Below are 25,749 nucleotides of genomic sequence, written 5' to 3' on the forward strand. Positions count from 1 at the left end.
CACAGTCAAGAGATAGTTTTGTGGCAAAATATTTTATTGCTGCCACCCCCCTGGTGGACCACTGCCAAGGGGTTATGAGGGTTGGAGGTGGGTGTATCACAGCATCTTCTGAAATAGGGCGATGGCCTCATCCACCTTCCTGAGTTCTGCTTCTGTCTGTTGCAGCTGGGGGTGGAACAAGGAGGTGGGGGTAGTGAGGACCCAGGCCCAAGAGAAGAGACCCTCAAACGTCCATGATGGCAGAGGGGTCAGAGTGGGAAAGATAGGTGAGGACCAGGGGCAGGGGGAGTAGTTTGGGGACTACATGTGCTTGGCTGGCCTTTTCCCCCCTAATTCTCACCAGCCTCCCCACCAGCACCCCCCTTCTCTTCCACCATCACTGGCCTCTTGGGTCTTGCCTTTTCCCACAGGGTAGTCAGTTCTCAAGGACAAAGGGTCCTCAGAGCCCATGTCCCCCACCCAGTGGCCCGGAACCACCTGGGTGGTAGAGCATGTAGGCTCTAGGTGGGCACTTAGTCTTCATTTGTCAATGGCGATGGTAACGCTGCCTGCCCTGAGGGCTACTGGGAGAAGCAGACAAGACAACCCCGCGCCGCCACAAAGGCTTTGTAACTCTTAGCCTCCACTCCTGTCTCCCTCTGTGTCTGTGGGGTTTATTCCACTGCTCCTCCCTGCAGGGATCCCAGGTGAGCCCAGTGGGCTTCTGACTGTATACGTCCCGAGCCCAGCCCCAGGCATGTGGGATGCCATGTTATGAACACTGGGTGGGGCACGAGGGGTCTGGCTGGGAGGCAGGATACCTAGTTCTAGATCTGCCTCTGTCTCAACTTGCTGTGTGACCCTGGGCTGTACCCCCGCCTCCCAGCTGTCCCTCATGTGTAAGAGGAAGGATTACAGGTTCTACCTGCTCAAGGGACCTGGGAAGGGTGCAGCTGCAGGACTGGGGTTTGATGATGGAGTGAGTGGATGGTGTGGGAGATGGGAAGGAAATGCCCACCCACACCACACACCTTGGCTTCATCTGCCTCCTGGACTTTGAGGGGCACCTTGACAGGGTAGCCCGAGGCGGCGCGGCGCTCCCGCAGACGCTGGGCCTGCCGCTGCGCCTCACCTCGCTTGGCCTGCAGCTTGCCCAGCTCCCGGGCCGGGTCCACCAGCCCCTGCAGCTGCAGGTGAACGGAGCAGCGGTCAGAGGCCACAGCCACAGCACAGCCTTGGGGTGCAGGAGCCCCCAGCGCCAGGACAGCCACCACACCCGCGCTGGCCAGTGCCTGCACATAGCCCGACACTGCCGAAGCGAGGGCGCCTGTGGCCTCATCAGCCACTTCCAGGAAACCTGTCAGGGAAGGGAGGAAGGTGAGGCCTGGCCCCCAGGATGAGGCAGCCACACTGGATATTGGTGCCAAAGTGGGCTCAGGGCCAGCGGGACGGGGTAGACATGGGGGCCTGAGGCTCACAGTCAGGCCAGATCCGGGTGAGGTTGTAGTCGGCACGCAGGGAGCGCACGGCTCGAGTGATGCTCAGGGCCAGCTCCATGGCGGCTTCTGCCTCAGGGTCCTTCCAGGAGCACTGTGGGGCGGAGGAGGGGGTGAGGGAGGCTGGGGGGCAGGCCAGAGCCCCCATCCAGGCCACACTCCATACCTCTGAGGGCTCGGGGTAGGGGGTAACGCAGATGCTAGGGGGAGCTTGTGGCGTCCGCCGGGGCAGCCTCTGGAACAGCTCCTCGGTCACGAAGGGCATGAAGGGTGAGAGCAGCCGCAGGCCAACGTCCAGGCAGGTGTAGAGGGTCTGGCGGGCGCACTCGGCCGCCACCTGGTCCACCCCGTTCAGCACGGGCTTCAGGCACTCCTAGGGGACGGGGAGGCATAGGGCTCAAGGTTGGAAAGGGTCTAGCCTTCAGCCCTCGGTGCACCTGTGAGGACTGCGAGGGGACAGGTTGGCTCAGGTCTCAGGACCAACCATTGACAAAGCGAGGCCCAGGGCTCTGCTGCCTCCCGCCCCACTTGGCTCCTCCTCACCAGGTAGACATCACAGAGCTCATAGAGCCAGAAGCTGTACTGGGCGGTGGTGACGGCCGGGAAGTCGTAGGCCTGGAAACCTTGGTTGCTGAGCCTCATAGCCTCAGTCAGCCGGCTGCGGATCCAGCGGTCCACCAGGCTCTCATGGCCTCCAGGCTTGGGGGAAGGGGGTGTATCAGCCAGGGGGCTACCATATGCCCAGGGGGAGGGAGTCAGAACCCTACAGGGGCAGGAACCATGGGCAAATGGGCATTCCAGGAGCAACCACCATGTGACCAACATCTGGGGGAGATGGGACAGGCCTCCCGCCACCTGGAGAGAGGACCCCAATGCCCTGGGCTTTCCCCGTAACCATCTGTCCCTGTATCCACCTGTTCCCCCAGCTACATGGAGGCTCCTTGGGGGCCGGGACTGGGCCTCCTGACTCTGTGGCTACAATCCTGACACAGCATGGGCTTGAAGCCAGAGTGGCAGCGGTGCAGCCTGTGTGGCTGCTGCTCACCTCGTCGCCTACAAGGCCCTCACCTCAGAGGTAGGTGAGGGCACAAAACCCTTCCCAAGGCCACGGAGGGCGAACTTGGTGGCATTCCAGAGCTTGTTGCAGAAGTGGCGGTATCCCAATATCCGGTTCACATCCAGGTTGATGTCACGACCTGGGTGGGGGTGGAGTGTGAGTCCTCGTCATTCTCGCTCCCAACCCACACCCGGGGCAGAGGAGAGGGGTGGGCCTCAGAGAAGGAGGAAGGACGTGTCTGAAAGAGGTTGTGAGGACCATACCCTGGGATGTGTAGGCGCACAGTCCAAACCGGAGAGCGTCGGTGCCACACTCAGGAATCCCCACCGGGAAGTCGGCCTTCTGCGGGGAGGAGCCAGGGGGCGTCCTGAACCAGCCTCACCCACCTTCTGCCCACACTCCTGCCCCAGGCCCACCGTCTGTACCTGCCCTTCTTTAGCCTTCTCCACCTCGCTGGGATCCAGGTTGCTATTCAGTAACTGGTCATGGAGGCCCTGAAGGGGAGGGGGAGGATGGTCAGGGGGCCGTGGCCACAGCCCCACAGCCCTTCCTCGCCTGGCACAGTGCCCAGCCCCACCTGTAGGGAGACTCCATGGATAACATCCAGTGGGTCGATGACATTGCCTAGAGACTTGCTCATCTTCCGGCCGTGGGCATCTCGCACGATGGCGTGGAGATAGACCTGCGAGGCAGGGGAAGGGAAGGCCCATGAGGATGCATCTCCCCACCCAGACCCCAACACCTCCCCCCAGGGCCCTGTATCTGGTCTGCCCCACTCTGAACCTCAGGCCCCTCAGTGTCCCCGCCAGCCCATTCAGAGCCTTTATGTGACTCACAGGCACTCCCTCCTCTGGGAATCCAGGACACAAAATCACTGAGCGGAGTCCAGGCTGGCTTTCAGCCCCCATAAGCCCCCTGGCCTATCCTGCTCACAGCTGTCCTTAGGCCCCGCCCTGTGCCCCATCCATGCTGAGCCTGGGCTGCGGCACAGGCGGGCAGGTGTGCTGGGTACTGTGGGAGGGGTCTCAGTAGCTTCACACCTCTCTGAAGGGCAGCCTGCCAGTGAGCTTCAGGCCGAGCATCACCATCCTGGCCACCCAGAAGAAGAGGATGTCATGGCCAGTCTCTAGCAGCGTCCCCGGGTAGAACACACTCAGATCTTCTGACTGGGGGCAGAGCAGAGCATGATGGGGGGCCAAGCACCCACCTCCAAGACCCCCACCCCACCCAGGCTGGCCTCAGGGACGTACCTGGTTGGGCCAGCCCAGGATGGAGAAGGGGAAGAGGCCCGAGGAGAACCAGGTGTCCAATACGTCCTCATCTGAGGGAGGCCAAAGGTCAGAGGTCAGAGGGAAAGGTGAGGATCAGAGCACCACCTTCCCCCACCCCCAAGGCCCCGTCTTGCCTTGCTGGAGACTGATCTTGTCAGGGGACACTCCGAACTCCTTGGCTGCCTTCTCGAGGGCCTCAGCCTCGCTGCGCCCGCTCACCCAGTAACGCCCGTCAGGGTCCTGCCACAGGTGGAGTGAGTACCCAAGGAACGGCTCTGCCTTGCCCTGACCCCTCCCCCACCAAGCTCTCCCAGACGTGCCCGTATCCAGCTCTGGCCCAGTTCTCACCTCCCCTGGGGGTATGGCTGGGTCGTTGACAGTGATGAAGTAGGCTGGGATGCGATGGCCCCACCACAGCTGCCGGGAGATGCACCAGTCCCTGCAAATGGCACGGGGAAGGGGAGGGAATCAGCAGGGGGAGGGAGGTGCCTGGTCACCCTCCCCACATCGAGGAGCCTGCAGCACCTGATGTTGTCCATCCAGGCATGCCACGTCCGTTGATGGGCCTCAGGCAGGATGCGGAGGTCGCCCCGAGTCACAGCAGCACTGGCGGCCTGGGCCATCTCCCCACAGCGCACATACCACTGCGGCCGCAGCAGGGGCTCCACCACGTCCTTGGACCGGCTGCAGGTACACGTGGGTGGGGAGCTGGGTGGGGAGCACCCTGAGGAGACCCTTCCCTCCCCACTTCCTCGGCCCCCGCCCTCACTTGCAAAGCGGCACCACCATGGGGTTGTCCTTGATGTCACGGAACAGTCCTTGCTCCTTCAGCGCCGCCAGCACCGCCTTCCTGGCCTCAAACCTGGGCAGACCCTGGGTGGGAGACAGGCCTCATTATGGCCGTGCCTAGAAAGCCCACTGTCTCTAGATCTGGTCCCCACACCCCAGGGGGTCTCACCAGGAAAGGCGGGGGCACATTGATAAGAGCCCCTTGGGAGTCCATGATGCTGATGGCCTCCAGCCCATGCCGGTGCCCAACCTCATAGTCGTTCTGGTCGTGTGCGGGGGTGATCTTCACCGCACCTGGGGTGTACGTGGGGGTGCCAGGTCATGAGGGACTCAGTGGAGTCCCTTCCCACACGTACCTCCTTTTGCTGAAGGATGTGGCTCCCACACCACCCCTGTCCCCCAATTCCCTAATACAGTCTTGAGAACCAGCCCAGGTTCACATGAAGCTTATTTTCCTTTTTTTTTTTTTTGTGAGGAAGATCAGCCCTGAGCTAACATCCGTGCTAATCCTCCTCTTTTTGCTGAGGAAGACCGGCTCTGAGCTAACATCTATTGCCAATCCTCCTCCTTTTTTTTTCTCTACAGCCCCAGTAGATAGTTGTATGTCATAGTTGCACATCCTTCTAGTTGCTGTAAGGGGACGCTGCCTCAGTATGGCCGGAGAAGCGGTGCGTCGGTGCGCGCCCGGGATCTGAACCCGGGCCGCCAGTAGCAAAGCGTGCGCACTTAACCGCTAAGCCATCGGGCCGGCCCTGAAGCTTATTTTCTTTGAGAGGGAAGATGGATGGCCGGCTGTGCCTCATGGGCCCCTTCCTCTCCCCAAGGACAGTCCCTTGCTCACCTGTGCCAAACTCCATGTCCACAAAATCATCGAAGACAATGGGGAGGCTCCGAGACAGGAATGGGTGGATCACGCTCTTCCCCTTCAGGTGCTAGGGACAGAGGGAGACATAAAAAAGGCACGAAGAGCTGGGCCCAACTCCCTCCAACCCCAGACCCAGACCCAACACCCAAATTCCATCTTCAGGGCCAGAAAGGAGCCCAAAGATGAGTTTCTAATCTAATTCTCTCCCCTCAGCCAGGGGGCTCAGTCCCCATCCCACCCTCACATATAGTGTGGGAGCCCCTTTTCAGCTAGCATTCTTCCCCCAACTGTGGGCAGCACACTTGCCACACCTGGTATCTGGGATCTTTGGGGTGCACGGCTACAGCCACGTCTCCCAGCATTGTCTCAATCCGAGTTGTTGCCACCACCACCTCCTCGTCGCTGTCTGGGGTGACAGGAGGCCTTGTGGTCAGGAGGCTGGCCCCTTCCCACCCCTAACCCACCCAGCCCAGGATCCTGGTGCCCCGGCTCCTACCTGAGCCTTGGACCTTGTAGGCAAAGGAGATGAGGACCCCAAACTCCACCTTCTCCTTGTAGCCAGGCACGGAGAGCAGGGTGCGACCTGTCAGCTCCTTCTTATCTACCTATAAGATGGGTATTAAGAGAAGTGGCCCAGGGGCTGGGGCTGGGGGTACAGATGGAGAGAACCTGGGTAGAGGGCACACCTCAATGTCAGAGATGGCAGAGTTGAGGGTACAGGACCAGTTGACAAGGCGGGTACTGCGGTAGATGACTCCTTCTTCATGGAGCCGGACAAAGGCCTCTGTCACAGCTGCTGACAGTTTCTAGGGTAGAGCAGGGGGAAATCAGAGATGGGTCTAGGTGCCTAGGGGCCCAAGCAGACTCGCCATGGCAGCAGCGTACAGTGAGACCTAGTCTGTCCAGTGTCCCACCATGCAACACAGACCCCTTTGAGGGCTGGAAGGGAGAAGTAATTTTTGTTGATGGGGAGAGGGGACGATGGGAACACAAGGGCAGGCAACAAGCCTGGTGAGGCTGGAGATGGCAGGGAAGCCATGCAGCTGGGGACAGGTGCTGGTGCAGAGAATCCTGGGAGTCCAGGCTCCATGGGAGGGTGAGGCCCTATCATGCGCCACCTGGAGGAATTTGAGCTCCTGGAGTAGGCGCTGTGACATGGGGCCAGAAGTGGCATTTACAGTCAAGCCCTAGTGGTTTCCTCTGAGTGAGCTCACCTCCTGGGGGAAGGCCACAGCATGTGTGCTCTCTTCTGGGGGGAGCCACTTGGGGGAGCCTCCCATGCCCGCCCAGCCCTGAGACCATCCTGCTTACAGGGTCCATGGTGAAACAGGCTCGATTCCAGTCCAAGGAGCTGCCGAGCTTCTTCAGCTGGTGGTAAATCCGGTCACCTTTCCTGAAAGTCGACAGACAGGCCAGGATCAGCACGCAGGCCTGGACTGGAGAGAGACATGGGGTGGCTGATGGGGCACCGTAGGGATCACTCATCCCTCTGAAATTGACCTGGGCCCCAGAGCCAACTGACCCTCAGTCTCTGTGAGAGGGTCTGACCCTGCAGCCAGGGTCGCAGGCGACAGGTCTTATCTGGACCGGGAACGGGGAGCGAGGGCTACGATGCCTACAGGGCTGCTGCACACTCACTCCTCCTTCCACTTCCAGACCTCCTGGAGAAAGGCCTCGCGGCCCAGCTGGTGCCGGCTCAGCCCCTGCTCGCGCCAGAGTTTCTTCTCCACCACCACCTGGGTGGCAATGCCTGCGTGGTCACAGCCGGGGTTCCAAAGGGTGGTCTCTCCGCGCATGCGGTGCCTATGGGAGGAAGACCGAGGACCAGAAGTGAGCAGGCAGTGGGAAGAAAGTTACAGACCGAGGGACAAACCAGTGACTGGAACAAATCCAAGCAGATTTAGTAGTTGTGAAAGGTGGCATTTCATATCAGTAGGGGAAGGACAAACTATTCAACAAATTTGTTTGCGACAACTAGCTAATTAGTTGGAAAAAATCTCCCTACTTCCCAATATTTACAAAAATAAATTTTAGTCATATTAAAGAATTCAACATAAGAAAATTAAATGATGAGAAAAGCATTAGAAAATAACATACTTTTCAAAAAAAAAAAACCACAACACAGATGAACATGTTTATAACTTTGAGGCAGGAGAGGCCTTCTTTATCATGAGACAAAAGATAAAACCACAAAGAACATTGGTAAATTGACTGGATCGAAACAAAACGCCAGCACGACAAAACCTCTAAAGTTAAAAAACAAGGAACAGACCATTTTGGAGAAAATGATTGGAAACTAGAAATGTTTTAGGGAATTAATCAGGAGATGAATTAGAGAAAGAGAGTAACATTGTGGGTCTTCAGGCCCCACACTCTGGTAGAAGTATGTGCAGTTTACTCTTAAGCTCTACGCTCATGTGGCACAGAAAGCATTAATGCTAATGAACATTTTTGTGACCTTTTAGAATCACTAGGCACATTAAAGTGGGGGAGAGGAAATCACTATAGAAACACAATAACACTGTATTCATACGTTATTTTCAATGACTCATCAAACTCTATTATATTCCTTACTTTATGGGTCTGTTTATCTCCACTGTGTTCAGATCTCCTTGGGGACAGGGATTGTAGCAACTCTGTTCTCTTGCAGATAATAGATACTCAGAAATGCTGCTTATATGAACATATTTTATAAACTCCAAGATGTTGTTAGATATTACTAGTAAAGCATAAGAAATGAAGATAAAAAGTATCTCTTGGGGCTCAAACTTGGCAAAAAATAAATCAATAAAATGTCATGGATATTTGTAGAAAAACACCCTATTCTCTATTGTAGGAAGAAAAAGGAAAAAATATAGTTATATAACTCCCTTTTATTTCATTTTTATAAGGTTTCATTGGTGGATATACTTAAGGCTGTATGTCACACGGTAGTTTTGATTCTAAGATGTTGATATAAATCTATTCCATTTAAGCAATGAGAGTTTCTAACATTTTTTTTTTAATTTTTTTAAAGATTTTATTTATTTTCCCCCCAAAGCCCCAGTAGATAGTTGTATGTCATAGCTGCACATCCTTCTACTTGCTGTATGTGGGACGCGGCCTCAGCATAGCCGGAGAAGCGGTGCGTTGGTGCACGACCGGGATCCGAACCCAGGCCGCCAGCAGCGGAGCACACGCACTTAACCGCTAAGCCACGGGGCCGGTCCCTCTAACATTTTATTTAAACCCTATGTTCACGGGCTGGCCTCGTGGCTTAGCGGTTAAGTGCTCACACTCCGATGCTGGCGGCCCGGGTTCGGATCCTGGGCGCACACCGACGCACCACTTCTCCAGCCATGCTGAGGCCGCGTCCCACATACAGCAACTAGAAGGATGTGCAACTATGACATACAACTATCTACTGGGGCTTTGGGGGAAAAATAAATAAATAAATGAAATTATATAAAACAAAACAAAACCAACAAGAAAAACCCCTATGTTCACTATAAAAAATGTTGCTGGGGCCGGCCTGGATTCAGTGGTTCGGTTCCTGGGCACAGACCTACACCACTTGTTGGCAGCCATGTTGTGGCGGGACCCATATACAAAATAGAAGATTGGCAAAACATGTTAGCTCAGGGCAAATCTTCCTCAAGCAAAAAGAGGAGGATTGGTGACAGACGTTCCTCAACAGAAAAAAAAAAAAAAAATATGTTGCTACTTAGAATTTTCTAAGAAGTATTATGTAAATAACTTGGCCATTATACGGTATATGTATTTAATATACAACTCTGTTTTTCCAGCTCTCAATTCCTTTGCAAAATGCTAAATCTGACATTGCATCCCCAGTGCCCAGAGCAGAGCTGGCACACAGTTATGTCCAGTAAATACTTTTTGACTAAATTAATTTAAATTTTTATTTATTTATTTTTTTTCCCCCAAAGCCCCAGTAGATAATTGTATGTCATAGCTGCACATCCCTCTAGTTGCTGTACGCGGGACGCGGCCTCAGCATGGCCAGAGAAGTGGTGCGTCGGTGCGCACCCAGGATCCGAACCCGGGCTGCCAGCAGTGGAGCGTGCGCACTTAACCGCTAAGCCACGGGGCCAGCCCTTGACTAAATTAATTTAATAAGTAGGTCACCAGAAAAACTTCTCAAAATTTAAATAATATAACAAATAAACGCTGGTCTCCAAAGATAAAAAGTTGTGAAAACTTTTAAAATACTTTTTAAAAGGAATTTGTCACCTGGAATAGTAGACTTTGTAGTTGTTAACTAATTAAAATATTAACAGTGGGGGGGAAGCATGTGCTACAACAGGAGAAAACATTTACCATACATATAACAAACAAAAAAATCAACACCCAGAATACGTAAAGAATCTTTCAATAAACCAATTAAATAAGGAAAAAAAAACAACAAAGAAGCAATAGAAAAATGGGCAAAGGACAGGTGCAATTTATATAAGGGGAAACCTGACTGGCCAAGAAACGAAGAGGCAGAGCCCCACTAGTAAGCAGACTGGCAAAGGAAGAGCGATAATGTCCAGGGTCGGCAGGGGCATAAGGAAATGAATACTCTCGCAGGCAAGTCACGGAAGTATAAATCAGTAAAGCTGTTCTGGAGGGCAACTTGGCAGCTTCTATTTGTACTTAATATAGGCATACCCCTCTGACTGAGCAGTTTCACTTCCTGGTAGCTATACCAGAGAAACTCTTCCACATGTGCTTGAGAAAGCAGGTACAAGAATGTGCATTCCAGCAAGGTTTTCAACAGAGAAAAATGAGGAACAACCATTAATAAAAAGGTGACTCCATTATGGTACAGCCACACTGTGGAATACTACAGAGCAATGAAAGAACATGAAGTCAGTCTATGTATAATATAAGGATAAGGGAAGGTCTCTAAGATAAACTTAAGTGTAAGAAGAAAGTTGTAGAATAACATGTTTGGTTTGAGCCCTTTATGTTAAAGAATAGAAAAGAAAAACCCACCCAAAAGGAAAACTGTAAATTTCTATGGGTGCGTGTACATGTAAGTAAATCGATAGGCAAGATTTGGAAATATCCACATCAAAGTGGTAATGATGGCTAATTCTTGAGAGGGAGTAAATATGGAGGGGGTGGTCAGGAAATTTGAAGCTTTAAGTTTCTTACAACAAGAATATATTCACATATTTCTTGTTAAATTCAGAATAATGTTATTTCTAGTAGCAAGAGAAGAGTCTGCAAGTGGAGGTGTTGCTTACTTGCCTAGGCGAGGATGCTAAGTGATCAGATGGAAATGATGGAGAGAAGTATAGCACCACCAGGGGGCAGAGCTGAGGCCCAATAGGGAAGCAGAGGATGGAGTGCCCCAGTGAGCGAAGAGAAGGGAGCCAGGGGAGTGGAGAGCCAGAGAGGGCAGAGGGAACCAGTTACAGGAGAGGACAGGAGCTCACCATCGGGTCAGGGAGTCCTGGATGGCATTGGTGAGCGCGTGGCCCAGGTGCAGGGAGCCTGTCACGTTGGGGGGTGGGATGCACATCATGAAGATGCCCCGGGGGTTTGGTGCTGACACGCTGGAACGCTGGTGGAGGAGGAAGGATGGGCGCAAGCTAAGGCCTCATGTCATCTCTCCCAGCCCCCTCCCGGGCAATGTATCCTTCAGCCCTGTCCTTCCCCGCCCCATCCCCTCCAAGCTTGGGCAGCAGTGCCCACTCACCCCATATTCTGGCTTGAAGAAGCCCTGCTGCTCCCACCAAGGGTACCAGGCAGCCTCCACGTACTGAGGGCTGTAGGAGTCGGGCATGGTGCCACTGACATCTGGGGGAGAGGAAGGGAGGGGTCGGTGCCAAGGCTGGGAACAGCTGGGAAGGGGACGATGGGCCAGCAGAGAAGGACCTGGGCCTCTGCAAATCCTCACCAAGCAAAGTAGTGGGAGCAAGAAGGGGTAAAAACAGAAGCAGCAGCAGCTGAGGAGGCTGGAGTGAAGAGTGGGGGTCCCTTCCCCATCCTAGTACCTTTCTTTTCCCCAAGTGGGGTTGGGAGGTCATAGGTAATAACCCCAGGATCTCGTTTCTCCCTCTTCTCTGGTTTGGGTTTCTTCTGCTTGGGAGGGAAAGGATACAGGCCCAGATATCAGCCACCCCACCATGGCACCAACCTTCCGCCCAGCTCTGCCCTTAGCCTCTCACCTCCCCTGGGGGCGGCTGTTGCTGTTGGATCTTCTGCTTCTGTTGGAATTTCTCTAGCTTCTCCCGTTTCTTTGCCTCCTTCTTGAGTTGAGCAGCTGTCTTTGGGGGTGCACAGACCTCAGGGCCTGGAGAGAGGCACAGAAATGCAGACTTAGCCTGCTGGGCTTAGCCCTCTGTGAACCATGCTACTATGTCTCAGATGGGCTATTTCAGCTGCCCAAGGGCTCCCCCATGCCCACCTCCCACCTAACCCTCCCCTCAGGCCCCTGCCCCAGTGATTCTGCCATTTCTATGAGAAAAAAGAAAGTGAGCTGCATGGAAGGCCCCAGAGGACCGCCTCCCCTCCTACCCACCACCTCACCTGGCTGTTGGGAAAGAGGCCTGGCCCCTGAGTATAGAACCACCTCTCCCAGCACGGCCCGGAATTCTGGCTGCTGGACACACGTGGTAAACCAGCGAGTCACATTACCCCAGATGCGGCGGGCAGAGGGGTCCAGGACCTGGGATGGGGAAAAGAAATGAACCATCCTTAGTCACCCCACAGTGAGGTCTGATGGAGCTGCCTCATTCTTCCCTAGGCCCCAGTCACTCACATATCGGAAAGGCAGCAGCAAGGCTGTGACAGCCGCCAGGTCAGCCAGAGTGGGGGCCTCGCCGGCCAGGTAGGTGTGCAACCGAAGCCACTCTTCCAGGGGGCTCAGGGCCCTGCCCAGAGCCCCCAGTGCAGCCTAGAAGGAAGGGGAAGGGGTATGAGACAAGACTTGGCCCACCTCAATCCCCACCGCCACCAATCCATTTGGCCTCCTTCCCCTCCCACAAATCACTACCTCTGAGGCCAGTCTCTTCTTCACTGAAATGATCATAATAAAAATACTTCCCATTCATTCAATAAAAAAATTCCTACTGAACACTTATTATATGTCAGATGCAATATATTAAGCACAAGAAGTTAAAGATTACATGAGACAACACTGTAATTGTTTCAACAAATATTTATTAAGCACCTACTACATGCCAGGCTCTTCTCTAAAGAATGAGGAGACAACTTGAACAGATGGAGCCCCTGACCTGGTAAGAGTTTACAGTCTAGTGGGGGAGACAATAAATGAGCAAATACATAACGCATTACTCTATTCTTCTCCTCCAGTGCTGGGAAGAAAAATTAACCGGGCTGAGGGGAGACAGGGAATTCCAGAGAGGTGGCCTCTATTTTAGATAGGGTAATCAGGATACGAGGGAGGTAATCAGAAGCCAGGATCTAAGTCATATATTCATTTCATCCATTCATTCATTCATTCAAGAAATACTAAGTATCCACCCTGTGCTCAATACTCTGCAAGGAGGCAGTGTTATAAGGACCCTAAGACACAGCCCCACTCTGGAAGGACTCAGTTACAGTTTGCTGTGGTTCTCTCTCTTTTACTTCCCCGAATCCTCATTTCATTTCTCCTTCATCTCCTCCCAGCAACTGTCATCTCTCCCTCCCCGTCTGCCTTTCTCATCTCTCCTTCAGCCAGTCTTTCCTACAATTCACAGGAACCTCTGTCCTCATCAGTTTCAGACTCATCAAACTTTTACTGAGAGACTTTAAGCGCCTGGCACTAGACTCTGTGCCCTGCACACATCTTTTAATTTTCTCAACATGAAAACTTCCATTCTCATAGACATAGAAAGACTAAGGCTCAGAACTAGAAACCTGCCCAAGGTTACCATACCAGGAGGCTATCTGGGATTTGACGGATCTTTTCCACACCTGACACGCTATTTTCCTGTGTCATTATCCATTCTAATCCCTGCTTTCTTCCTCTAAATTTCCCCCTCCTCCTCTTGTCTTCTTCTCCCCACTTACCTGAGGGTCCTGGGCAGAGCTTCGGAGTCCCAAGGCTGGCAGCGTTGCCCCACAGGCAGCTGGTATTAGCTCCGTGTCGGCGTAACTGACCCACTGTTGGACGAGGACGGCTGCCCGGCTCCCCCCAGGGCCCCCCAGGCCTGCTGGCCACAGCAGCTGGGCCACAGCTGTGGCCCCCCACACCCAGAGCCCACCGGGCCCCTGCTCTAGGGCGGGCAGGCGGGGTGGGGGAAAGGGAGTCCTGCTGGCCGGGGGCGGCTGGAGACAGATGCGGGGGTGGGCTCCTCCCCATCCCGGACCCTCCCCAGCCTCCCCGTAGCGCGCAGCGATGAGGGCTCGGAGGCTGGGGAAGGCATCCGGGTGAGGGGAGACGTAGAGGATGGACATGGTTATGCAGGGGGCTCGAACGAGGTTGAAAAAACCTAGGGAGAAAGAGAGACAGGGGAAGACTGGGGGACCCAGGGAGGTCCTATTTGAGTAGAGAGGGGACCCTCATGAGGGCTCCTCTACCGCAGGCGCCCGAGGCCTCCAGGACCTGGGTTCTGATCGGACCTCAAGAGCCGAGGGCCCGGCTCTCGGAGTGGCAGTGACCGTGGGGACCCCCATGATCCTATGTCCTCGGGAGTGTGGGAGGCTAGGAGGGGCCCCGCGGGGCCCGGTGGGACGCGGGTTCGGGCAGCATGTACGTACTGGAGGGAGCTGGTCAGACTGAGCCGGGCGCCGGCCGAAGCTGGACCGGCCTGGCGGCCGGGGCCGAGGAGTCGGGCGGGCGGGGATGGTGGGCGGTTCTCCAGCCGACTCTAGCTCCCTGCGACAGCCGCCCGGCCGGCGGCGCCCACGTGTTCCCCCTTTGTGACAGCGAGCGTTTCCGGGCCCCGGGGTCTTGGCGCGGGCGGCCGTGCCCCGCCTGCGTGCGGGTGCAGCCTCGTCCCGCCGGACACCGGCCCGGGGTCGCGCCGCCCGTCGCCGGCCGCACTCACGGGGCAGGGCGCGGGGCGCGGGCGCGAGAGGGGAGGACGCCAGGACCGCGCTCCCGTCAGGCTCCGCCGCGGGCGCCCCACGTGGGTCCTCGGGACGGCCGTGTGGGAGGGCGGCGCCCAGCGGGCAGCCCGGGAGCCGGCCGGGTAGGGTGCTGCCCGCCGCGGGCTGAGGGGCTCCATTTTGCCAAGGCCCAGGGCGACCGCTCCTCCCTGCACCTCATTTCCTCCTATCCGAGACGAGGGAGGCGTGCGGGATGGCCTCTAGGGTCCCTCAATGCTGAAAACTCTCATCTGTAGCGGGAACTGCTATTTGCAGAGTGAATGAAGAGTTAACTCCGAGTCATAATTCTCCACAATAAAAACTGTCGCTCGTTTGTGTTGATCTGCTATAGATATTCAGAGTGTACTGATTTGGCTGGGTTGAGGAAGAAATCCAGCAGCATCAAATACATCTTGGCATCTCATAACATTAATGGTCACGTTCATGGAAGAACAGAGATGGACGGGCAGCAAGCACTTGTAGGTACAGTATAAGCAAAAGGCCATGTAGGTAGGGGCATGTTCAGGAAACGGTGTAGTCGAGCTGAGGTATCACATGGTTTATACCAAGGAGAGCAGTGGCAGATAATGCTGGGAGGGGTTGGATTTTTGGCTGGGGAAATGGAGAGTAATAGGGCTTGGGTGAATTCCACACCCCTTTCCCACCCTCCAGCCACCTTCCCAAAACACACAGAGAACCAGAACTCAAATTTGCATCATAAATTTTATTCCCGATGCGGGACAGATTCCTTCCATCCCCAAAATGAATCACATGCTACCCTGGAGACATCTAGGAGATGCTCCCACCATCTCCAGGGAAGAAGTGAGAAATGCAGGTGCTGGGGACAGGGAAGGCTTTGCAGTTCCCCAGCCTACTTATCCTCCCCTTCTCAACAGACAATAGCTGCTCCCCACTATTATTCTCATCCACTCATCCCTTAAAAAAAAAAGCCTCACTATTAAAAACAAAACAAAAAACAACACCTCAAGTATGGGAGGGAGGGTTCCCAGGCTGGCACACAAGGGTAAGGGTCACCAGTGGAAGGGGGAGAAGGGGAAGAGGAGCCATCACTGCTTCTGCTGCAGGGCCTCCTTCCTTGCTGCATCCTGTAGCAACTGTGTGTCGACCTCATCTGCTGGCAACTGCACATAGCGGACCACTGAGCCCCGGATGAAGCAGTTCTTCACTGATAACTAGACAAAGAGAGACAAATGTGAAAACATCCTTAAACATGTCCTCTATCCACCCAGGGGCCTCCTGCCTTTAAAGATGTTTCCCCTTCTCCACCACCCCCAACTTACCATGTGAGGGTATTTCTCAGGGTCTGTGACACTGATGTCAGTTAGTTTGATGTTGAGATACTGAAAAAAGAAAATGAACACCATCACTAGCCCTAGAGACAAGAGGCAAGCACCCAGCCCTCTCCTTCCCAAGACCTGATTCAGGGCCCCTTCTATATCTCACCTGATCCACAGAATGGAGGGTGCCACAGATGCTGTCAGGGACAGAGGGAGGGAAGAATGAAATTAGTTTACACCAAAGTCAACAGAGGTGACTTCAGAGCAGGGATAAGAACATGGCTGGGGAAAATCAAGGACTTGAGGAAGCCAGAAAAAGTGAAACCAAAAGGGGGGATTCCTAAGCCCTGAAGTAGGAAAGAGAGTGCTTCCAGAGTGGTGTGTTATTTTAGACCTCACATCTCCTCTCCCTAAGCCAACCCACTCTTAACGGCTACCATGAAACAACTGTTATGGCTAGACCTGTATTCCATCTGTATTATACACAGAATTTGTCATTTTTACAGCCACTTTATAATCTTTTATCTACTTTACAAAGTAGCTATTACTGTCCAGGGGCTCAGAGAGGTTGTGTAACTTGTCCAAGTTTAGAATAAATAAAGAAGGACTTCAATCCAGGTCTGACTTCCAGAACCATCAGCTATTTTGAAACGTTTGCTTTGGAACCAGAGCCCCATATGTAAAGCACACAAAGTAGTTAGGATTGTTCTTGATGATCAAGGCACAAGGGACGTCCTCTCCCTTCCCCGATCCTTGAGCCCCCCTGAAATGTTAATACTATCAAAACACCAGTGCTCCAAGCTATGCTGCCTCTCTAATTTCCATCAATGGCTTCAACACTAAGTCTCACAACCTCAAACCCTATGAGTTGTACTTCCCCACCCCCCACGAATGCCCCATATGCTGGTGTCTAACATTTCTGTTTCTCTTTCTAGTTTGACTTCTACAAACCAAGGTCTTACTACACCTCAATCCAGGCCAGCCTCCAACCTGGCCGCCCTCATCATAACCAACCTGCATGTCATCACCAGATTCTAAGTTCCTTAGAACCATGGTTCTCAAACATTGGTGTGCTCAAAGGTTTCATGAGTCCATGACAGAATAGTTAACATAAGCTAGTACTGTGTGTGTTGAGAGTATATGTAGTGTGCTAAAAGTTGTCAATAGTTTTTTCCTAAGAATAACTGCTCTTTGTCCTTCCTATTCTTATGGTATTAAAAAAATTTTTTTTAATGAAATGATTGTAATAAATGGCAGTTTTTAAAATGTCTTTATCTTGCCAAAAATAAAGTTGGCAGTTCTCTATGGGACACTAATTTTAAGTAAAATTCTAAGTCTTTGAAATCCAGGGCCTGAGACCTACTGCCTCAGTGGTGGTTTTACCATACCCCTGGCTGTTGAAAAACCTCTGACAGCACCCTCCCACCATATGCAGCAGTGAAGTAACTTTCATAAATGGCATAAGATGGTGTCATTTCATTCAGTCCCTTGAGAATGAGATATTTGGCACAAAACTCGTCTGACAACAAGCATGAGAAAAAGAGCTTTTCTCCCAACCCAATGGACTACTTTCGAATCTTATAAGTCCTTGCTTCAGGACCTGGAGCTATAACATAACATATGGAAGGCCCAGGAAGAAGAAAGGAGGAAAATCAAAAACAAGTGATCTCACAGAATTGCCTAGGGCTGGCTCTGGCTTCCACAACTCTCTCTATATATGGCCCTAATCTATAGGCCATTGACAGTGCTATAAATGGAAATTTCTGGTCTAAAAGGCAAGTTGCTCTCCTCACCATTCTCTGCCATGTCGATGTTTCCCCCACTAAGAAATTATCTCCCATAGAAATGAGACACTATTGGGCCTGCCCCGTGGCTTAGCGGTTACGTGCGCGCGCTCCGCTACTGGCGGCCCGGGTTCGGATCCCGGGCGCACACCGACGCACTGCTTCTCCGGCCATGCTGAGGCCGCATCCCACATACAGCAACTAGAAGGATGTGCAGCTATGACATACAACCATCTACTGGGGCTTTGGGGGAAAAATTAATAAATAAATAAAAATTAAAAAAAAAAAAAAAGAAATGAGACACTGTTGGGGAGAGAATATATTGATTCAAATTTCAGAAAGTTTGGACAACCAGATAACAGGTATCAATATTTTAAATGAACATTTCATTTAAAGGATTTTTTTCTAAAGAAATAATCAGATGTGGACAAAGATGTATGCATGAGGATGTTCAGGGCAGCATCATTTGTAAAAGGAAAGAACTGAAAACTTGTCCAACAGCAAGGTCTTGGTTAAATTAGTTCCAGCTAGCTAATAAAAATGCCATTCAGACATTAAGAGTGTTAAAGATCAACTTTATTGACACAGAAAATATCCACAACATAGTGTTAAGGGAAAAGCAAGTTTCACAAATGCATAGAGACTAGGACCGTGGCTTTAATTAAAAAAAAAAAAAGAGGGCCGGCCCCGTGGCTTAGCGGTTAAGTGCGCGTGCTCCACTGCTGGCGGCCCGGGGTTCGGATCCCGGGCGCGCACCGAAGCACCGCTTCTCCGGCCATGCTGAGGCCGCGTCCCACATACAGCAACTAGAAGGATGTGCAACTGTGGCATATAGCTATCTACTGGGGCTTTGGGGGAAAAATAAATAAACAAAAATTATAAAAAAAAAAAAGAGGGGTGGGGGCAGACAGAATTGGATTTCAGTTCTGGCTGTGTCATTTACTAGTTGTGCAGACGAGCAACTTAACTTATCTAAGCTTCAGTTTCCCCATGTGTAAAACAGCAACAATAGTATATGTCATGTAAGAGAGTTAAGAGAATTAAATGAGTTAATAAATGTTAAGTATTCAGAATAGTGCTTAGTCGATAGGAGGTTCTCAAATGTTACCTACTTTTCTTTCTTTCAGCATACATTTATTAAGCACTTACTTTATATATACCAGGCCTATGCTAGACATTAGGTACACAATGGTGAGCTTAAACATGGTCCTGGCCCTGAAGGACAGGCCATAAACAGTAAACATATTTCTACGAAATCACAATCTGAGAAGCACCCACTAGAAAGAAAATAGACTCGATGATAGAAAGGTCTACTTGGCTAGAACGACTAGGAAAAGTCACTCCAAGGATACAGCATTTAATCCAAGTCCTGAAAGATGATTTGGAGCTAATGATATAAGGGGGTAAGAGATGTAAAAGCAGTCCAGACAGAAGGGACTCCATTGGTCTTGTGTTTATCCTTTACATTTCTTTAATGTACATCTCAAAAGGGAGATTATGCCACATATACTACTCTGCAACAGCTTTCCATATCAATACATCTCATTCCTATGTGACAGATGTATAATATGGAAGTACAGAACCACAATTTAACCCATTCCCTATTGATGGCTATTTGTTTCCATTTTTTGGCTACCAGAAATAAAACTACAAAGCTCTTTGTACATATATCTCTACTTGTGGAACTAACTCTTAAATTTCTACAAGTTGGGTCAAAGGAGTACATAATTTAATCAGAAGAAAACAAAAATATGTTAGTTTTGCAGAAAATATTATTGATGCCTCCACCCTCTAACCTCTCTCTAGCATTTCCTCTTTAATCTATATATTTTTTTGTATTCTCTTCCAATACAAGATACAACTCCCCAACTAATCTAAGCTTAAGACACAATTCATTTATTTCTTCTGTATCTCTCTCACCTTGCCTGGCTCTCAAATATTTGTCAAATTAAAGAGTTTCTAGGGTCCTCCACATCCACCCCCTAGAGACTTGCTGGAATAGGTACCTACCTCAGGTCATTCTTGAGTTCCACGACCACATCCTTGCCCACAAGGGACTTGAAAAAGGAATAGAAGAGCTAGTGGGAGAGAGGGGGAAAACCATCATGCGGGAAGGGACACGGTAGGGAGGAGTGTCCCCCCGCCAGTATTACCAAATACTGGTATCGGGATCCCGCCACATCTCTGGCAGTTCTCACAACTTCGCAGGAAAGAACGCTCAGTGACAGGGATAGATGGCTGGGAGCCCAAATGCTTGTGCACACTTCACTGAGCCCCTGACCTAAAACCCCAGACAGAGGCTGTGCCCGGCACCCCTCGGGCTCTCCGGGCCTTCTCTCAACCGACCACCTCCCCGGTGTCCTGCCCACTCCTCCCAGGGAACTGTACAAAGTATCCCATCCGCACCTGCCGAAGCCTGGGCTCCGTCAGGGAAATGCTCCTTGAAGTCTAGCTTTTCCCTCCCTTGCTGTCCCCGCCGACTCTTTTTTTTTTTTTTTCCTCATCAGGGAAAAAAATTCTGTTTGCTCAAATGAATGTAAAGTGCAAGAACCAAGGATGGAGAGAAAACCCTGGAGCCCAATTCCCGCCGAGAGGGACAAAGCAGGGCCCCCCCACCCCGCCCCCAACCGTCCGAACCACCCGCGCGCCCGAGGGCGCCCGTTTATGACGTCACGGGACCTACCATGGTGTTCACCCGTGTGCTGCCGGCCGGACCGGGGAGGCGAGAGACGGGTGCCGCGGGCCCGAGGCCGGGCGGGAACCGGAGCGCAAGCCCGCGCGTGGGGCGGGGCGGGGTCGCGCAGGCGCAACGGGAAGAGCCACGCAAAACTCAGATGAACTCAGGAGAGCGCGCCCGGGGCTCGCAGCTCAGGGAGAGCGTATGGGGTGGAGCCGAGGGGACGCTGAGGCCGGGAAAGGGGCGGGACTTCCTGCCCTCGACTTCCTCCCGCAGCGGCGGGCTCCTCCCACGCAGGCGCGGCCCCAGCAGCTGCCTGAGGGCTGGAGGGGCTCATTGCCTTCTAGAGGCTTTTGTTGTCTGACGGTACAGTCCACAGTATGATTTGCCCAAACCCTACAGACACTTCCTATTGAAAGCTGTTGGGGAGTTTGTGAAAACTCATTATGATTTATACACTTTTATATATGTGTTACACGATAAAAAGTAAAAAAAAAAAAAAAAAAAAATGTTGAGGAGTCCCTGAGATCAGGAGCCTGAGTACAAATCTTGATTTTATTTTATTTTAATTTTATTTTTTTGTGAGGGAGATCACCCCTGAGCTAACATCTGTGCTAATCCTCCTCTTTTTGCTGAGGAAGACCGGCTCTGAGCTAACATCTATTGCCAATCCTTTTCTTTTTTTCTTCCCCAAAGCCCCAGTAGATAGTTGTATGTCATAGTTGCACATCCTTCCAGTTGCTGTATGTGGGACGCGGCCTCAGCATGGCCGGAGAAGCAGTGCATCAGTGCACGCCCGGGATCAGAACCCAGGCCGCCAGTAGCTGAGCGTGCACACTTAACTGCTAAGCCACTAGGCTGGCCCACAAATCTTGATTTTATAAGAGTTCCCAATAAACATATTTCTCCCAAGGACCCAACCTCAGTCCATATTTCTTCCACACTTTGGCCTAGCACTGTCCTGTAAAGGACTGAGTAAAACCAAACACAGAGACTGGCTCAGGGATAGAAATATCCATTCTAATATTTAACTTCCAAATAACATCCCCCCAAACACAAAGGGACACAAATGCACACTTACACATACTTCTATACTCATTTTGCCAAGCCTTTTATAAACTTGGGATATTATGACATAGTAAGTGAAAACATTTTTTCAAGGAGTAAGACTGTACTAAATCCTCCATTTCTCATCTTGCATAAAAGTACCTGTTTGTCAGGAGTTTGTTGTAGAAATGTTTTCTGCATGTAAAGGGTGTAATAATGGACTCTGTGAATGCACAGGAGCTGGCTCTCCCAGACCCCACCTATAAGTGACATCAGGACAACAAGCAGAAATTTGCCCACCCCGCTTATCACCTAAACCAGTCTATCACTGAATATAAGCAGTAATCACAGTTAGCAACTGCTCTAGCTGGGGCTAAAGGTGCCTGATGGTCATAAGTTATTTTCCTGCTTGAAATAATTAGCTCATGAAAATTCAAATACTTTGCCCTTACCAGCTTAATCATTCACAATTAGCTCATAGCCAAACCACACACGCTCTCTCCAGGAACTCATCTCTTCCTTACTTTTCAAGATACACTCACAGTCTAAAGACACCAGAAGTAATATGCTTTAGGAACAAATTTACTGAGTGACAAATAACCATCCACACAGGAAGAAGAAAGTTGGGGAGGCCATAAATAAATAACAGACATTCAAATTCATCAGATGGTTCAAAAAGGGGCCTAGTTTTCCTAAAAGTCTCATTCCAGGGTCAAAAACAGACGTTGGAGTGTGGAAAGATGGTATATGAGACACCTCCATCAGAATCCCAAAGAGATGGTAACGTAGGTTCAGGTCCAGTCAATTCAAGAATCATAACAATGTTTGAAGGAGGACATAACTGATCTTAAGGCACCCTAGAACCCTCCAGCCTCAGATAGAGATTAATCTACTTCTTCAATGGTGGGGCCTGTGGCAGACCTTCCAGGCGTATATCCTGTACCACAGGTAGGCCCAGTGCATCCTCCCTGGTAGAGTTTTGTGATGATTGGGTTACACACCTTCTCCAATTCCTTTCTCTTATGATCAAACTCATCTTTCTCAGCCAGTTGATTGGCCTCCAGCCATGAGAGGACCTCATTGCATTTAGTCAGTATTTTTGTTTTATCAGACTCACTAATTTTGCCCTTCAAGCCTTCATCACTCACAGCACTCTTCATGTTAAAAGCATAGGATTCTAAGGCATTTTTTGCAGCGATTTTCTCTCTCTGGGCCTCATCTTCAGCTTTATACTTCTCAGCATCCAGAACCATGCGCTCGATCTCCTCCTTGCTCAGGCGGCCCTTGTCGTTGGTGATGGTGATCTTGTTGGCCTTGCCTGTACTCTTGTCCATGGCTGTCACATTGAGAATACCATTGGCATCGATGTCAAAGGTCACCTCAATCTGAGGAACTCCCCTAGGTGCAGGAGGGATTCCACTCAGGTCAAAGCGCCCCAGCAGGTTGTTGTCCCGCGTCATGGCCCTCTCGCCCTCGTACACCTGGATCAATACCCCTGGCTGGTTATCTGAGTAGGTGGTGAAGATCTGTGTCTGCTTGGTGGGGATGGTAGAGTTGCGCTTGATCAGAACAGTCATCACACCTCCTGCCGTCTCCAACCCTAGGGATAGGGGAGCCACATCCAGCAAAAGCAGGTCCTGTACCTTTTCAGACTTGTCCCCCATCAAAATGGCTGCCTGTACTGCAGCCCCATAGGCCACCGCCTCATCGGGGTTGATGCTCTTGTTGAGATCACGGCCGTTAAAGTAGTCTTGCAGCAGCCTCTGAACTTTAGGGATGCGGGTGGAGCCCCCTACTAAAACAACGTCATGGATTTTAGCCTTATCCATCTTGGCATCCCGAAGAGCCTTCTCCACAGGCTCCAGGGTGCTCCTAAACAGGTCTGCACACAACTCTTCAAACCGGGCTCTGGTGATGGATGTGTAGAAGTCGATGCCTTCATAAAGTGAATCAATTTCCAAGTTGGCCTGGGTGCTGGACGACAGGGTCCTCTTGGCCCTCTCGCAGGCGGTGCGCAGCCGCCTCACAGCCCGCTTGTTCTGGCTGATGTCCTTCTTGTGCTTCCTCTTGAACTCCTCCACAAAGTGGCTCACAAGCCTGTTGTCAAAGTCTTCCCCCCCCAGGTGGGTGTCCCCGGCTGTGGCCTTCACCTCAAAAATCCCATCATCTATGGTCAGGACGGACACATCAAATGTGCCTCCACCCAGATCAAAGATCAGAACATGTCTCTCTCCCTGACCTGCTTTATCTAAGCCATAGGCAATAGCAGCAGCTGTCGGTTCATTGATAATTCTTAGAACATTGAGACCCGCAATCACACCTGCATCCTTGGTGGCCTGGCGTTGAGAGTCATTGAAATAAGCTGGCACAGTGATCACAGCATTGGTGACAGGGTGGCCCAAAAAAGCCTCAGCAGTCTCCTTCATCTTAGTCAGTACCATGGAAGAAATTTCCTCAGGGTAGAAAGCTTTTTTCTCCCCTTTATAGGACACCATTACCTTGGGCTTGCCTCCTTCGTTGATTACTTGAAAAGGCCAAAGTTTCATATCTGATTGCACTACAGGATCATTAAATTTCCTGCCGATCAGACGTTTGGCATCAAAGACAGTGTTCTGGGGATTCATGGCTACCTGGTTCTTGGCCGCATCCCCAATCAGCCGCTCAGTGTCTGTGAAGGCCACGTAGCTGGGGGTGGTGCGATTGCCCTGGTCGTTGGCGATGATCTCCACCTTGCCATGCTGGAACACCCCCACGCACGAGTAGGTGGTGCCCAGGTCAATGCCGATGGCCATTCCCTTAGCAGCAGCCATGGTTCTCCGAGGCCTGAGGAGAAAGAATGAGAAAATTTTGACAGAGTGCTTTTTAAATTTTATTTATTTATTACTTTTAATTGTGGTAAGAGACACATAACATGAAATTTACCATCTTAACCATTTTTAAGTGTATAGATCAATAGTCAGTTCATTCACATCGTTGTCCAACCAATCTCCAGAACTCTTCTTATTTTGCAAAACTGAAATTCTATACCCATTCAACAACTCCTCATTCCCCCTCCCGCCATGCCCTGGCAACCACCATTCTACTTTCTGTCTCTATGAACTCACTACTCTAAGTACCTCACATTAGTGGAATTAAGCACTATTGTTCTTTTCGTGACTGGCTTATTTCACTTAGCATAATATCCTCAAAGTTCATCTGTTTATAGCATGTGTCAGAATTTCCTTCCTCTTTAAGGCTGCATAATATTCATTGTATGTATAGACCATATTTGTTTATTCATTCATTCCCTCCGTGGACACTTGGGATGAGTCCATCTTATGGCTATTGTGAGTAACACTTCATGAACTTGGTGTACAAGAATCTTTTGTGTGTACAAATATCTCTTCCAGGCACTGCTTTCATGGCAGAGTGCTTTTTGAACAAGGTAGACAAAAGTGGTCTTAGCCAACTGGGAGGAAGTGGGAGGCAGTGGGTGCACACTGTTTTCAATTTCTCACAGGGCCTTACTCAACTGTCCTGTTCCTATGTCTGTGATATATTTTATTATGAGATTGTACCTGTCTCCTGCTGAACGAAGATTATTTTATGTTCTGGTCTCCTCACAGTCATTAATCTCCACACGAGTTAAGCTGGCTTCCTGCCCTCCTTTACCCTCTAGTACATTTGGGCCAGTTGGAAGAGGGCTCCTAGGAGCCCAATCAAGCCCTCACAAGTTTTCTCAGGTGAAGTAGAGCAAGCCAGGAGGTATCTTTCTCTAACTTTCTCCAGAATAAAACTGTTATCTGGATACAATGACAGACAGGCTCCTCCACCTCTGTCCTGCAGCTGTGACCAATCCCAGCTACCCTGGCGCTCCTCAAAGAATCCCCCTTCTCTGGTTGGCCAATTCCCCCATACCTTAGACTTAAACAAACTAGACATCCTCCCAGCACTTTCTCAAACAAGGATCTACCAGCTCCCCTTCCAATCAGAGCCCTCCTGGCTTACCTAGTATCGCGCAGCCTTCGATCCAGTTTGCTAATGTTCGGATTGGAACCCTCTAATTGAGGGATCCCTTAACATCCAAACCGCACAGCCAGTGTCCCCCCACCCCCACCCGCCCCGCCCTACAACTTTGAGCCCGCTCCTGTCCCATCATCCTGCTTCCATACTGGCCCATGAGGTCAGGGGCAGCATCTCCATTGTAACGCGACTGAGGGAATGAGGCGTCAACGTCCCCGCCCCACGCCCCTATCCCGGGACCCCACCCTCACCCCCGTTCCCGAGGACGTGCCAGCCCAGCAAGCCCTGGAAGAGTCTGGAGAGTTCTGGGAGAGGCGGCACCCAAGGCACTGATTGGACCCAGAAAGCCTGGGGGCGGGAGGCGAGGCGAAACCCCTGGAATATTCCCGACCTGGCAGCCCCGCCCAGCTCGCTGATTGGCTGAGGAGGGAAAAGGAGGGGTTGGATGGAGAATTAT

At 51.4% G+C, this 25,749-nt stretch overlaps 3 protein-coding genes across 4 annotated transcripts; all 3 read right to left on the reverse strand.

Annotated features, from left to right (window-relative positions):
- Positions 1-16: 16 nt before the first annotated feature.
- VARS1 (valyl-tRNA synthetase 1) lies at positions 17-14,344 on the reverse strand. 2 transcript variants are annotated; one of them, XM_087438357.1, is made up of 30 exons: positions 14,155-14,344; positions 13,465-13,886; positions 12,209-12,343; positions 11,977-12,115; positions 11,616-11,740; positions 11,442-11,529; positions 11,144-11,244; positions 10,881-11,008; positions 7,096-7,260; positions 6,769-6,850; positions 6,144-6,263; positions 5,954-6,062; positions 5,769-5,863; positions 5,434-5,524; positions 4,762-4,886; positions 4,573-4,676; positions 4,329-4,487; positions 4,152-4,242; positions 3,938-4,043; positions 3,783-3,853; positions 3,573-3,698; positions 3,110-3,214; positions 2,958-3,026; positions 2,796-2,874; positions 2,544-2,671; positions 2,019-2,174; positions 1,642-1,848; positions 1,458-1,569; positions 1,011-1,336; positions 17-165 (listed from the first exon to the last, which is right to left on the reverse strand). In XM_087438357.1, the coding sequence occupies exons 2-30, from the start codon at positions 13,849-13,851 to the stop codon at positions 97-99; spliced, it is 3,798 nt and encodes a 1,265-aa protein (XP_087294483.1). In that variant the 5' UTR covers positions 13,852-13,886; positions 14,155-14,344; the 3' UTR covers positions 17-96. The 2 variants fall into 2 exon arrangements, with proteins under 2 accessions (XP_087294483.1, XP_087294484.1); XM_087438358.1 differs by having other exon boundaries at positions 11,442-11,526; positions 14,155-14,343.
- An 844-nt stretch (positions 14,345-15,188) lies between these two features.
- LSM2 (LSM2 homolog, U6 small nuclear RNA and mRNA degradation associated) lies at positions 15,189-21,328 on the reverse strand. Its single transcript, XM_004424344.3, is given in 7 exon segments — positions 15,189-15,677; positions 15,786-15,845; positions 15,949-15,979; positions 19,577-19,644; positions 20,250-20,267; positions 20,270-20,433; positions 21,325-21,328. Coding segments are annotated over 7 exon segments (471 nt in total). The 3' UTR covers positions 15,189-15,551.
- A 526-nt stretch (positions 21,329-21,854) lies between these two features.
- Positions 21,855-25,372, reverse strand: HSPA1L (heat shock protein family A (Hsp70) member 1 like). Its single transcript, XM_004424343.3, has 2 exons — positions 25,278-25,372; positions 21,855-24,113 (listed from the first exon to the last, which is right to left on the reverse strand). Exon 2 carries the CDS (start codon positions 24,098-24,100, stop codon positions 22,175-22,177), a length of 1,926 nt encoding a protein of 641 aa, XP_004424400.1. The 5' UTR covers positions 24,101-24,113; positions 25,278-25,372; the 3' UTR covers positions 21,855-22,174.
- Positions 25,373-25,749: the final 377 nt, after the last annotated feature.

Source organism: Ceratotherium simum, chromosome 13 (assembly GCF_057802395.1).
Source record: "Ceratotherium simum simum isolate JZ-2026a chromosome 13, ASM5780239v1, whole genome shotgun sequence".
Lineage (NCBI taxonomy): Eukaryota > Metazoa > Chordata > Mammalia > Perissodactyla > Rhinocerotidae > Ceratotherium > Ceratotherium simum.